Here is a 14,795-nt window from a genome sequence, read left to right as displayed (position 1 = left end):
GCACCTTGGCAGCGATTACAGCCTCGAGTCTTCTTGGGTATGACGCTACAAGCTATGCACACCTGTATTTGGGGAGTTTCTTCCATTCTTCACTGCAGATCCTCTCAAGCTCTGTCAGGTTGGATAGGGAGCGTCGCTACACAGCTATTTTCAGGTCTCTCCAGAGATGTTCGATCAGGTTCAAGTCCGGGCTCTGGCTGGGCCATTCAATGACATTCAGAGACTTGTCCCAAAACCACTCCTGCGTTGTCATGGCTGTGTGCTTAGGGTCGTTTTCCTCTTGGAAGGTGAACCTTCACCCCAGGCTGAGGTCCTGAGCCCTAATCTATGGATTTCACGACTGGGAATACAGATGGTCACAGATACTAGGGATGCACGATATATCAGTGAACATATCAGAATCGGACGATATTAGCTAAAAATGCAAACATCGGTATTGGCCGATGTCTAGTTTAACGGCGATGTGAAAAACTGATGTCAAAGCTGACGTGCATACCTATTTAACGTAGGTACATGACATAATGATGCCACGTAAAATGTTGCGGTACACATGCAACACAGCATTCCTAACCTAGCTCACAATGTCTGCTGTGTGGATCAAGCAGTTAACAAGTCAAGCAGTCATTTGAAAGAGTAACACAATTTCAGCGAGACAACTCAAAGGCGAAATCCATTAAAGCCAAGATAAAGCAATTCATTGCCCTTGACAATCAACCGTTCTCTGTCGTGGGTGATGTTGGCTTTTGCCGACTGGTCGAGCACCAGTACACACAACCAAGTGCGCTATTTTTCAGATGTTGCCCTACCGGAGTTACACAGTAATAGCGTCACTGCTATTAGTTTCACGACATACATAATGTGGAACGACCCGTTTGGGTCTTTGCGTGTCAAAAAAGATACAGTAGCACTGTCAAAGCTGTACAAAAAAGTCTGCAAACAAGCAAACACCGGCCATGAACGATGTGTTTACAATACTGCGTTGGTAATAAAGCATAATTTGTTCTACCGCAACTTCTGGGTTAGCTAGCTTTAGCTTGGTATCTAGCTGGCACCAATACAACCAGCCTGAAAACAATGACCAGTTAAAACTGCATTATTCTTAGCAATGATTTCAGAATCCTTGTGAGTAAGTATTAGCTAGGTTGCCATTTGTTGTTCGCCTATTGAAATTGAACTTCAGTTCATGAAAATAAATAGCTAGCCAGCTACTTAACCCTGTTGCCCAAACTAATGTTATAAGCAGCCAGCTAGCTTCATCTGGCTAGTGAGGCTCAACCAGACTGGGTTATGTATGTGTTGTGAAGCTAGCCACAGTAAGAATTAGCCACAAGTGCAATTTGCAGTTTGCATTCAAAATAAAAGTATGTCATTGACAGTGATGCAAATGAATACAAATAGTATTTGTATTTTGAAGGCTAACCACAAAGTCCACTATTGTGGCTAATCCTTATTGTGGCTAGCTTCACATAGATGGGTCCGAAAAAGAACTGCCTTCTAAAATAACCCTAATTTATATAAAGGACACCTAGTTATATAGCTACTTAAACAGATTGTCGTTTTGCTATGTTTTTTTTAATGACCAGCACTGTAGGTGCGCGAGACAACTTTACCAGCATCAAAGCATACGTATCGATGTATCGTTGTGACATATAAAATACGAGAGTGTAATCAATGTGTAATAACTACTTAAAAAATGTATGAACGCGTTAAATTATTATGTGACGTGCAGTCATATTCAGGTCCTGATTGGTCAAAGTGTTATTTGTCGTGTATCTTTTTTGACACGCAAACGGCGTTCCATAGAAATCCTGGTTGAGAATGAAACGACTGAACAACGACACAGCACAGCAAGTAAGTGAAAGAAATAGGTTTTGATTATGTTTTACTAGTAATGGGTACATACGTAAATGCCAACAAAATAACTTTTTGGTCAGTGTGGTGTGTGTAACCTTTATTTAACTAGGCAAGTCAGTTAAGAACAAATTCTTATTTACGGTGACGGCCTACCCCGGCCAAACCTGGATGACACTGGGCCAATTGTGTGCCGCCCTATGGGACTCCCTATGGGCAGGATGTGATACAGCCTGGATTCGAACCAGGGACTGTAGTGACGCCTATTGCACTGAGATGCAGTGCCTTAGACCGCTGCATCTGTGTGTGTGTGTTAAATAGTTAACTGTAGAATGCTAGAATGCTTAAAAGGCCACTAAAATTGTAAATATCGGTATCGTTTTTTGCGGGTGCATCATATCGGTGCATCACTAACAGATACCTTTAAAAAAAATGGCCTCACAATAGGCCTCAGGAACTTTCGCTGTATTTTTGTGCAATGAAATTGTCATCAATAAAATGTAATTGTGTTCGGTGTCCGTAGCTTATGCCTGCCCATACCATAACCCCACCGTCTGTTCACAACATTGACATAAACAAACCGCTCGCCTACACGACGCCATACAAGTGGTCTATGATTGTGAGGCCGGTGGGACATACTGACAAATTCTCTAAAACGAAGTTGGAGGCGGCTTATGGTAGAGAAATTAACATTACATTATCTGGCAACAGCTCTGGTGGACATTTCTTCAGTCAGTATGTCAATTGCACACTCCCTCAAAACTTGAGTCATCTTTGGCATTGTCTTGTGTGACAAAACGTCACATTTTAGAGTGGCCTTTTATTGTCCCCAGCATAAGGTGCATTTGTGTAATGATCATGCTGTTTAAAATCAGATTCTTGATATGCCACAGCTGTCAGGTGGATGGATTATCTTGGCAAAGGAGAAATGCTCACTACTAACAGGGATGTTAACAAACCATTATGGTGTCATTTCAGAACCCGTCAACCATCCCGCTCAGTTTGAGAAGGAGACCAAGTGATGCTGCAGTACTGAAGTCAACCCCCCTCTTAGTCTCTCTTTCTCCCTCACTTCCCACAAAAGAAACAAAACAGTTTAGCTTATCTCCAGAACTTCTCATAAATAACTTAACTAACGTTCCACAAAGCTTAGCTGACTGCAGTCTCCTAGCTCACAGTCATATCCCTGTGCCCTAATTCCATACAAGGAAGATGAAATAAAGAATAGAGTTCCCATGGCGGCGAAGGATATAAATTGCAAATATCAGTCAAGTATATAGAGGGGTAGGCTAAGTAATTAAAAAGAGTGACTGCCTTCATAAAGCAACAAATCCCTTTGAAAACGGCCTATGTGGAATCGATATGAGTCAGAAACAGTTATTCTAGTGTCCAAATTTACTAAAGTGTAAATGGGATGAAGTCAGTCTGGTCTAAAACGGAGTTTGGAACATCTGCGTGTCACATCGGGTAAATGAAGGTGGGGGTGTCCACTTGCCCACTAACATAGGGTGAACAGCTGTGGAGATTGCCCTCTACCCAATAGCATAGACAGTGAGACAGACCTGCCCAGCAGCTCTGACTGTTTACATAAGATAACACGTAGCACTTTTTGTACTTGAGAAATACTGCATCAAACACCTTCGATGGATGAAAAATTGTGCATCTAAAAACATACTCGGCCAAAATGTAAAAATTAATTAAAGATTTCTGGGGACGTTGAGGAAATGAAATAGGCTTCCGCATCTAGTGTCTCATGAGGGACAAACACCATTAACCAAAAGTGGAAATCGGTCAGGAGACACACCTCTAAGACTGAAATCTAGTTTTTCTAATGAGCAACAGAAAAACACACGTGCCAATCGGCGTGTTCAGTGGCTCTTTAAGATCCTATCACTGTTTAAAAACATTATCAGCATAGAAAGTCATACAAAAACCTAAACTTAAGAGAAAGACATTTCAAAGTAACGTTAGGTTAAATCTGTCCCCAAACACAGGCCTCACGAGTGGAACAGGGGTCTAAGGCACTGTATTGCAGTGTTTGAGGCGTCACTACAGATTCGGGTTCGATCCCGGATTGAGTAGCAGCCGGCGGTGCACAATTGGCCCAGAGTCATCCGGGTTAGGTGGAGGTTTGGCCAGCTGGGATGTCCTTGTCCCCATCGTGTCCTAGCGACTATTTGTGGCGGCCGGCTCATGCACGCTGACATCGGTCGCCAGTAGTACAGTGGTTCCTCAGACACATTGGTGAGGCTGGCTTCTGGGTTAAGTGAGCTGTGTGTCAAGAAGCAGTGCGGCTTGGCAGGGTCGTGTTTCGGAGGAGGCATGGCTCTCTTGACCTTCGCCTCTCCCGAGTCCGTACGGGAGTGGCAGCAATGGGACAAGACTAACTTGACCCGCCCCCACCCAAAAAAAACGTGTATTAATAGATTTTTTAAATTATGTCCGCAAACATAGACAATCTGCATTGAGAAAGAGACCACAGAAATTCTCTCTCAAGCTCAGCATGAATGGCATTAGAATAACGCTCAGAGGTGCTCGGTCCCTCCCCCTCTACTTAGCCTGGTGCTCAAAAACCTTGAAATTCCCTCTAAAACACGACCGCCGACAAGGGTAACATCCCAAATGGCACCCTATTCCCCATAGAGTGCACTATTTCTGACCAGAGCCCTATGGGCCTTGCCGTCTTTGTCAACAGTAGTGCAATAAATAGGGAGCCGTTTTGGACGCATCCTAGATTATTCTTCCTCATTTCCCCCCACTGTCCCTCAAGTTCAGAAAACATTGACCAATTAAAATGTGGTTTCCTTCTAGAGTTCCTCCGCCCAACAACCAACTCTCAGCCATGGCCTACAAAAGGACAGAGGGCCACTGCAGCATACAAGGCCAGGCACTCCTCTGTGTGTGTGTGTGTGTGTGTGTGTGTGTGTGTGTGTGTGTGTGTGTGTGTGTGTGTGTGTGTGTGTGTGTGTGTGTCTCCACTTCCCCTTTTCATTCTGCTCCCTCTCTTTGTCAAAGGCAAACATTGTCATCAACCCCTCGCTGCGCCTACTCATGACCTACGACCCCACTACCCCTCCACTCCCCCCTCCTTTCTTTCCCTCCATCCTTCTTTCATTCCCTCTAGGATGGGACTGCTTTGGATCAGCTATTGAGGGATGCACCCCACCCCCCCGCAACTCTTCACACACGTCACACAAACAGTCACCGACCAATTCCAGATGCTCTCATGACGCCACGCCCACCCAGGCAGCGTGTGAGAGCGTGGTGGTGTGTGTAACCCCACTCCCACTACTTCATCCCATGTCAGTAGAAGTGCATAGTCTGTCTTACAAAACCGTCTGACAAACACAAACAGTCATCCATCCATAGGATTACCCAGCCAGCAGGCCCAATAGCGGTCTTAACACTACATGCAATGTACATTATGTTACCTGTGGTTAGAGTGGATACACACATTTACATAACATAACCTTAATCTACAGACCAGGAGCTCTTTATAGACATTAAGAATTCACTATTGGATGAGCTGCCTGGATGATGCTTGAAGGGGCATCGTCACGTCCACATGCGATCAGCTGCAACCAGGCGACTGAGTGATGTGATTCAAATCCACGGTTGTGGATTATAGGGGAGGACTGTGATTGGACAGTTTTCTAGTACCTGAGCCCAACTGACTGTATGACTAACAAGTTGTAGCGTAAGTCATAGTGACAACAACCGTTGAAAGTAGCATCTAGGCCACAGAGCTGGGACCAGGGCTCAGTCACAACTCACAAGCATCTCTTTGAAAGAAAAGGCTGCAGAACAAGTGAAATTCAGCAGAGAGGGAGAAACAGCATCTTGTGACTCCTACTCAGGAGGAAAACAGCTTTATTGCAGTGAGTGACCTGAACGCACTCTAAATGAGAACCTACTGAGTTTCATTAACAACATGGTTAACACGGACCCCTTGTAATGCGTTCCAAATGGTGCCCTTTTCCCTTTACTGTGCCCCTCAAGCGCTGGTCAAAGTGGTCGATTATAAAGGGAATAGGGTGCCATTAGAGAGACACCCCGAGTTACAGCTGTTTAACCCCAAGGTGTTATTTTTAAACTAACCTCCGCCCCTGCTTACCTGACCCCAAACTGAGGCACCTTCGTGGAGGGATTTGGGAGTTAGTTATCAGTGACCGTATCACAGAGCCAAGCAACCAACTGCTCCTTCCACCACGTGAGCTAGAGCTGTGCTAGATTCTAAACGGAGCTGTGAATTCAACTAAGATCCAGTCATATGACTGGCTGGCTGCCAAACGTGAAACTTTATAGCGGACATGTTCCTCTCTCTCTCTCTCCAGGCTTCTTCAATGAATGACCCACATTAAGCACTATGGGAACCATGACCACAAAAACAACTTCTCGTACAGAATAAGAATGTAGAAACTAGCAACAACATCCTGTGTGCCATTCTGTCTGTCTGGGCTGTTGCATCGGCACCCGCAAGTTGCACCCTTGCTGGGCATCATCTTACCTCCGCGCTGCTCTGACATCATCCATCTATCAACCCTGTGTGATCTTTATCAGACGAGGTATAGCAAGCTACATCCTTCCTTCCGCACCTTATCTGTATCTTCCTACCTGGGAAATTTTGTGTACGCCAATCTATTTAGGTACTTTAGTTTGCCACTACAATAAAACATTGCTTAAAATGTTACTCCGAGCAGAGAGTAAGTAAGTAAAGAAGGATAGTAAATGATTGGGTTGTGTCTTACCTGCAGTTCGCACCACGCCACCTCCACTGTAGTCTCCGTATCCAGGCCCTTGTAGACCGTCTTGAAGGATCCACGTCCGATCTCGATGTCAAACTTTAGGAAGCGTCCATCCAGCGAGGTCCCTATGGCCTTGGTCTCTACTTCCTCTATGTCGTCCTGAACCTTCTTCTCTGCTTCCCTCTTCTGCTCCTCTAATAGGGCCTTAGCGGCCCCCTTCTCCTTCTCCTCTCGCATCTCCTCTGTAACACTACCGCTCTCCTCCTCCGCGGGCTCCCCCGCTTTACTGGGCACCACCTCCTCGATTCCAGGAGCCTCTGCGGCGGCTAACAACGACAGCTTCTTTACTTTCTCTCCGCCGCAAACATCCAATACTGCCGTGCTTGGCTTTATCTGCACTACCATACCATCCGCTCTAGTACCACCACCAACACTGGGCCCTAATACCGCAATACAAGTCCCATCCCCTCCTTCCTCATCTGCCTCCACCTCGGCCACCGCCAGACAAGGCTCGGGTACCACCACAGAGGGGACAGCCAGGGAGAGACAGCCCAGGCTGGGGGGCTCACAGTCGGGCGGGGAGGTGAGGATGACGGCCTTGCTGGGGAGGTCTAAGGCGGTGGCGTTCGAGTCACAGATGACGCTGCGCCGGAAGAAGCGATGCTCGGCCTGTTTGGGGTCGCGGTCCATGGTGTGGCGGCGGCGGCGGACACCGTCAGTTCCCAAATTCTCACCAAGGTACGTGTCCGAGCTGGAACCATTCACATTCTTGGGCGGCGGAGGGAAAGGGGCGAGGAACTTGTCTGTTTCCGACATCTTGTTTTATTTATTCCAGGGGGTGAGTGAGCAATGAGCAAAAAAAACTCCAAAATATAAAGTATAAATAAATTACAAGGAAGAACCAAAACTTGAGAAAAAGTAACTGTAAACCTCAACCAACAATAAACCAAAACTTTTGTTGTGAAGAACCAAACACCTGTGCGTCTTCCAAACAAACTCCTGAGAGGGGGGAAATATATAATATGGGTATATAAAATAAAACCTCTGGAGAAAACCCTCTGTGGAGTTTGGATGGGGGGGAGAGTTAACTTAACCTCCTCTGTAAGTGTCACTTAACAACAACAGTTACTATAACTTTTACAGCGCTCAGGGGTGGTTGGGCCCAGAAGAGGGGGCGTTCTTTTATAAATGGAAAAGAACAGGAAACAGTCACAGAGGAGCAAGCGCTGATGATGACACACAAGGACCGTCAAATCCACACCATCCATCCTGTAGCGACCCAGAGATAGCCTTCATTGAGCATAAGGGACCACAAGAAGAGGAGGCCAGATAGTCTGTACTAGCAGGCTCAGGCTGACTGCTTGGGCCTGGACAGTGGACAGCCTCTGGCGTGTCTCTGTAGTGATGGTGGGGGAGGGAGGAATCTCACTCACACCATTAACTCCACTGCCTCCAAAGCCAGGTCCAGATTCACTAAAAGAGAACAGAGGGAGAGTGAAGGAATGAGGCAGAGAAGTTTGGTTTAATTGCATATCCAAATTTAAAGTAACTGTAAACCTCAACCCTGACTCTGCTTGACCTCAGGGTTACAGCGTAAAACAATTCAGAGAGTAGCTTGGTTTGGCATGCACTACTGCAGCTGCAGAACAGGAGACTTGGTTTTACACATCCCAAATTGCACTCTAGTCCCTACATAGTACACTACTTTTGACCGGAGCTATTCCCTACATATAGTTTACTATATGGCAGTGGTTATCAAACCTCTCCTCAGGGGAACCCTAGCCGTTCCATGTATTTGATCTATTCCAGAACTAGCACACCTGATTCAACGTGTCAACAAATCATCAATCCCTTGAATAGGTGAATCAGGTGAGCTAGTTCAGAGCTACAAAAAAATTGTGGAAAGGTTAGTGCTATCTGGGATCCTTGGGACATCCCTACCTCAAAATTCCTGTAGGTTTTCGTTTCAACACCAGTTGTAACTAACCCACTTCAGTTTATCAACCAGCTAAGTATTAGAATCAGGTGCGCTAGATTAGGGTTGGTGTAAAAACCTACAGAATGGTGCGCTCCAGGAACGGGGTTGGAGAGCCATGCATTAACCATTTAGGAGTAGCGTCAGAGTTGGGATGTCCCAAGGATTCAGTTTAAACTTTTCCATTGTGGAAGGAAGAAGGGTCCCCGATGAGTGGTTTGAGAAGCACTGATATGGAAGTGTGCAATTTGGGACGTAAAACAGTGTGGCATCTAAAAACGAATTAGCTCGCTACCCATTCCACTACTCTTGTTCAGAAATGTATGGACATGTCTGAATATTAATTAAGCAAAAAAATCATAATATTCCCCATAATTGTACTATCAATATTTTTCCACGAGTAATTTCCACTGGTAATGTATAATCTCGTTTACCAGATTTCTGACCATGCGCAGATAATTTATTAACTGAGATTTTATTAGAAATGCCTAAATTAAGATAATAAATCTGAAATGACTGAAATGTAATTACAAAGAAAAAAACATCTGAACCTGGTTAAACGTGACACACATGAATGACGTTGACTGGTCGTCAATCTGAGAATAAATGATCTCATTAATTTCGTGGGTCGAATCGATACCGTGAGCAAGCTAATATTATTATTATTGTTTTACACCGAAAAACATTGACGCTGCCAATAGTATCTGATAACGGTGACTCGAGTTTGTATTATATTTTCTTCCGATCATAAATGTTACGTTATTCATTTACCTTTATTGAAGAGTACGCTCTGTGGCCTTTCCCTTCCCACTCGTCTTTATAGCTAGCTAGCATAACTGGCTAACCATAGAGGAATAGTTCGCTAGCTACATTTCTGCAGTGCTGTCTTGCCGTAGCTATAATGAATTCTACAACGAACAGGCACATCTATCGACTGTCAAGGGGTCTGTACCAAAGCGAGTGTACAGCGAAATAGTTATGTTATTTGTCGTCAACTTGGACAACTAGCTAGCTAACTTAGTCAGGTAAAAAACCTCGTGAGGAACATGAAAACGAACGCAAGGTAGTCCTGGTTACTTTACGCTCGCGCTGGATATGGATAGTCTCGCGCATAAAATGACTTCCAGACAGAGCGCACAATGCAGATAAATAGTTAGCGGTTGTTACAACAAACTAGCAGTAATTGCAATAGTGACCAATGCCAGGCATGTTAAGCAAACCCAGCCGATGCAACACAGAACGCCGATACGGTTTTCCACAGCACGCGCTATAGCGAGCCGTAGAAGTTAGCCAAAAAGCTATATTTCGTAGCGAAACAGCCAAGAATCAAGCTAGTATACCTGGATGTCAATATGCATACACTTTCCAGCTATATCAAAACATGATTGGTAAAGGCATTACCTTTTGTATCATGGCCATTCTCCCGTAGAAGATCGGTTGGTTGATACTTGAAGAGTAATTCAACAACAAAAATGCAACGATAGTCCTAGTTACTAGTATTAGAACACATTCGTTGTTTTTTTTTTAAATGTGCAAGAATAAACGCGTATATCTACATTCCAAAGTGACCGTATGCGTTCTCAAGACCGCCGTCTTTCATTGGCTTTAGCAGCTACCTCAAGCAGAGCGAGAAAGCCACGTTCATATCGGGGTTGTATCCGCTATGTATCCAGCAGTTCTTCTCTCCCTCCTATTAGATCAGAGCGGACAAAACTAATTCTCCATCTCTCAGCCGCAATTCAATTCCAGATTACCTCAATTTTACTCCATCTCCATGCGATTACTCAGCTACAGTTGTATTACGATGTGAACACAGAAAGAGCAAGACATCCACTGCGGTTCAATTCTCGTTCACTCGTCTGTTCCAATGACTCCGTTCGAATCGAATGCGCTTTTGTTATCCACAAAACAGCAGACAGAAAATGACAACACAATGTATGTAGGCAAAGACTCTCTCCTACGTGTCCACAGTCAGATGTTGCCGTTTCAGGTCGCTAACATAGCCTGCATACAGCTGTTTCCCCTTGGTTCGCTTCATCCACAGATGTAAGGTTTGATGGAGCGCCGACTGTGCATCTGGTTGCTAACTGCTCTAGCCAAGCTATGCGCTTCCAAACTGCGTATTGACGTGGGGCCTCGTCAGCCAGTCGCTTTTTTTTTTTTTTTTTTTTTTTAATAAATCAAAGACCTGGGGGATCGCGCCTGCTTCCACACTGGCGAGACCGAAGCCAGCGATAGCAGACTGGCTTCAACATTTTATACGGATACACTGTCCAAAAAGACCATGGAGCATGGGGACATGTCACTTTTTATCCAGGGGAGAGTAGACTCTGACTGTCAACTTCCCTGCCCCCTAAATTGATTCAGCTATAACATAGTAACGTTAAGAGCTCTTCTTAGCCTACTGTCTCACAGTAATGCGTTATGATTTTGTGTGAGGTTGTTTTTTGTTGAAAACACCACTTTTTCATGTGGACAATGAACACCATTCATTTGAGCTTTTCTTAATGAGAATAAAATACTTATTTGTAAATGTCAGAGTACTTATATTGAAATAACATTACAATTACATACATCTGATATAGCACCTGCGAAAAGTGCTTGTTTCCAGATGTTGGGATGAAGAGCCTGCGCAGAAGTGGATATTATCGAATTTGTAGTCAATGAAGGAGGAAGTATAATCCGACTATATTGGCATTCATGATGTTTTGAAATCCATTTAAATTATATAAAGTGTCTGAGATATATACTGTAGATTACTTTGTGTGTTGTTCGAGTTGTGTGTCTGTCAAATTTAAAGTCCAGGTTCATCATTAAAAGTTATTCGTTTGGTCAGTGCAAATGTACTGCACTACAATTCCCAAGCACAACATTGACACACCGCGCGAGATCCACAAGGGGATTTTAGTTTTCATCGGATAATGATGTGTAAACCAGGCTAATGCGTTTGGCCCCATTCTTTCATCATAATGGATTGTCTTTGTCTGAAAGTTGTTGGTTGAATAAGGAATTGGAAACGTTGACATATTTGTCTTATTGTTTGTGATGGTCATTGTATTACATCACTGGATTGTTAATAACGTGCAAATCTTTCAGCCTCTTTCAGAAGTAGGCTAGTTTGAAAATGTGTATTTATAGGGTGGTACAATTTCCTGCATTTTTCACATCGTTTTAAAAGACATATACTGACTTCCATAGGCTACCAGAAGTCCAGAACCATTTACAACCACTCTGACATGAGATTTGTCATAACTCCAGAACTGATCATGAGTCTTTAATGATGAGAACCAGCTCTGGCCTGAGAAAGCCGTCTCACTGAGACAGCCATGAAGTAGCTTCTCAACAGAAAATTACCATGTCAACTGGGATGATTTATTCTCTTCACGTTGTCCCATATGCAGCCTCTAACAATGGGACAGCCCTCTTTTGTAACTTCCTGTGTAAGATCCAAACCAGTCTCTTTCTCACACACACACACACAGTCTCTTCAGCAGCTCTTCTATTCCGCTGACAGTTCAATGTAGATCGATGTAGACAGCCCTCAACGTGTATGCCAAATTGCACCCTATTTCCTATATAGTGCACTACTTTTGACCAGAGCCCATCATGGGCTTATATAGGGAATAGGGTGTCATTTTGAATGTGGCTTCAGTCTGTGTGGGTGTGCTCTCTGCAGCCATTCCTCTGGGACCAGAGCTGCTCTCTTACCAAGCCTCAGCAGCTTGTCTGGGTAGTGCTGCTGCCTGAGAGGTGCAGGTGGCTCCCCTACTCTTTGACCAACGCTGGGCTCCGATGCCAAGTGTCCAACAGGTGTCCAAGTGGCTTGAGAAATAGAAGCTCTGCCTGAATGGGATCTCTCCTAACGCAGACAGGAAGGAGTCGGAAATATAAAGACAGAAGCTATCGCTACAATAATTAACAATGTAACATGTTTTGGTTGATATAGTAATAACAATATCTGTATTGTTGTCTATAAGGAGGGAACTTTGTCTTTTTTAATTAAATATAGTTTTTGTTTTTATTACTGTTAAATGTATAGTAGGCAAGTGTGTGAAACATGGCATTAATTCAGGCAAAAACAACTTGGTTGTAAGTCAAAGATGAACCCCTAATTGAAGATCGTTGAAGTAATAGATGATGTTATATATTATGTACTAGATGATGTACTAGATTATGTACTAGATGATGTTGTCACGTCCTGACCATAGTTCTTATGTGTTTTGCTTGTTTAGTGTTGGTCAGGACGTGAGCTGGGTGGAAATTCTATGTTGTGTGTCTAGTGCGTCTGTTTCTGTGTTCAGCCTAATATGGTTCTCAATCAGAGACAGCTGTCAATCGTTGTCCCTGATTGAGAATCATATATAGGTGGCTTGTTTTGTGTTGGGGATTGTGGGTGGTTGTTTCCTGTCTCTGTGTTTGTGGTCTTCACCAGATAGGACTGTCTCGGCTTTCACGGTTTGTTATTTGTTAATGTTCACCATTTATCGTCTGATTAAACATGTTGAACACTAACTGTGCTGCCTTTTGGTCCTCTCCTTCATCCCAGGAGGAAAGCCGTTACAGATGTAATAGATGATGTACTAGATTAGGTAATAGATGATGTACTAGATTAGGTAATGTTGGTGTTTTTCTCAATAGAGAAACCCTGTCATATTTAAACCCTTGTCCTAACACATATTTCCTGTTGGTGCAGAGTTGAGCAGGAAGTCAATAGCCTTTGAAGGTAGAAACGGTGGCACACACATACAGGGAGACACACTCACATACAGTCACACACATTTATGCACACACACACATATTGTACTCAAACCAACTCTAGTTGCAGAAAATAAATGTGTCACTGAAGTCAACACTGTAAATTCCAATAAAGTTACGCAATATTTCTTACTGCGGATTTTAACACTTATAATATATTTTGGACTGCAGTTTTAATACAATCTAAAGTTCTGCAATATTTGTGACTATCTTTTGATCATTTTTTCAAGTGTGGGGTTAGTGTAGTGTATGGTTAGTGTAGTGTGGGGTTAGTGTAGTGTAGGGTTAGTGTAGTGTAAGGTTAGTGTAATGTATGTGTAACAGTATAGCTTCCGTCCCTCTCCTCGCCCCTACCTGGGCTCGAACCAGGGACCCTCTGCACACATCAACAACTGCCTCCCACGAAGCATCGTTACCCATCGCTCCACAAAAGCCGCGGCCCTTGCAGAGCAAGGGGAACAACTACTTCAAGGTCTCAGAGCCAGTGACGTCACCGATTGAAATGCTATTAGCGCGCACCACCGCTAACTAGCTAGCCATTTCACATCGGTTACATAAGGTTAGTGTAGTGTATGGGTAGTGTAAGGTTTGTGTAGTGTTAGTGTATGGGTAGTGTAAGGTTTGTGTAGTGTATGGGTAGTGTGGGGTTAGTGTAGTGGCGCAGCGGTCTAAGGCACTGCATCTCATTGCTAGAGCCATCACTACAGACCCTGGTTCGATTCCAGGCTGTATCACAACTACACTGGCTTCCTGTTAAGGCAAGGGCTTATTTCAAGGTTTTACTGTTAACCTACAAAGCATTACATGGGCTTGCGCCTACCTATCTTTCCGATTTGGTCCTGCCGTACATATCTATACGTACGCTACGGTCACAAGACGCAGGCCTCCTTACTGTCCCTAGAATTTCTAAGCAAACAGCTGGAGGCAGGGCTTTCTCCTATAGGGCTCCATTTTTATGGATTGGTCTGCCTACCCATGTGAGAGACGCAGACTCGGTCTCAACCTATAAGTTTTTATTGAAGACTCATCTCTTCAGTCGGTCCTATGATTGTGTGTAGTCTGGCCCAGGAGTGTGAAGGTGAACGGAAAGGCACTGGAGCAACGAACCGTCCTTGCTGTCTCTGCCTGGCCGGTTCCCCTCTCTCCACTGGGATTCTCTGCCTCTAACCCTATTACAGGGGCTGAGTCACTGGCTTACTGGTGCTCTTCCATGCCGTCCCTAGGAGGGGTGCGTCACGTGAGTGGGTTGAGTCACTGACGTGATCTTCCTGCCCGGGTTGGCCCTCCCCCGGGTTGTGTCGTGGCGGAGATCTTTGTGGGCTATACTCGGCCTTGTCTCAGGATAGTAAGTTGGTGGTTGAAGGTATCCCTCTAATGGTGTGGGGGCTGTGCTTTGACAAAGTGGTTGGGGTTATATCCTGCCTGTTTGGCCCTGTCCAGGGGTATGGGACAGGTCGGGGGCCATAGTG

The 14,795-nt window shown here is 44.5% G+C and overlaps 1 protein-coding gene across 1 annotated transcript; it reads right to left on the bottom strand.

The window, feature by feature from the left end:
- Window positions 1-6,599: 6,599 nt before the first annotated feature.
- On the bottom strand, window positions 6,600-10,734 carry LOC129865502 (serine/threonine-protein kinase WNK1-like; the record flags this gene model as incomplete). The annotated part of the gene is given in 2 exon segments (XM_055938348.1): window positions 6,600-8,069; window positions 9,973-10,734. A coding segment is annotated over 1 exon segment (813 nt), but the record flags the coding sequence as incomplete, so codon positions are not given.
- Window positions 10,735-14,795: the final 4,061 nt, after the last annotated feature.

Source organism: Salvelinus fontinalis, chromosome 11, assembly GCF_029448725.1.
Source record: "Salvelinus fontinalis isolate EN_2023a chromosome 11, ASM2944872v1, whole genome shotgun sequence".
Lineage (NCBI taxonomy): Eukaryota > Metazoa > Chordata > Actinopteri > Salmoniformes > Salmonidae > Salvelinus > Salvelinus fontinalis.
The sequence above is the reverse complement of the archived record's forward strand: the minus strand, read 5'-3'. Positions and strand labels throughout refer to the sequence as shown.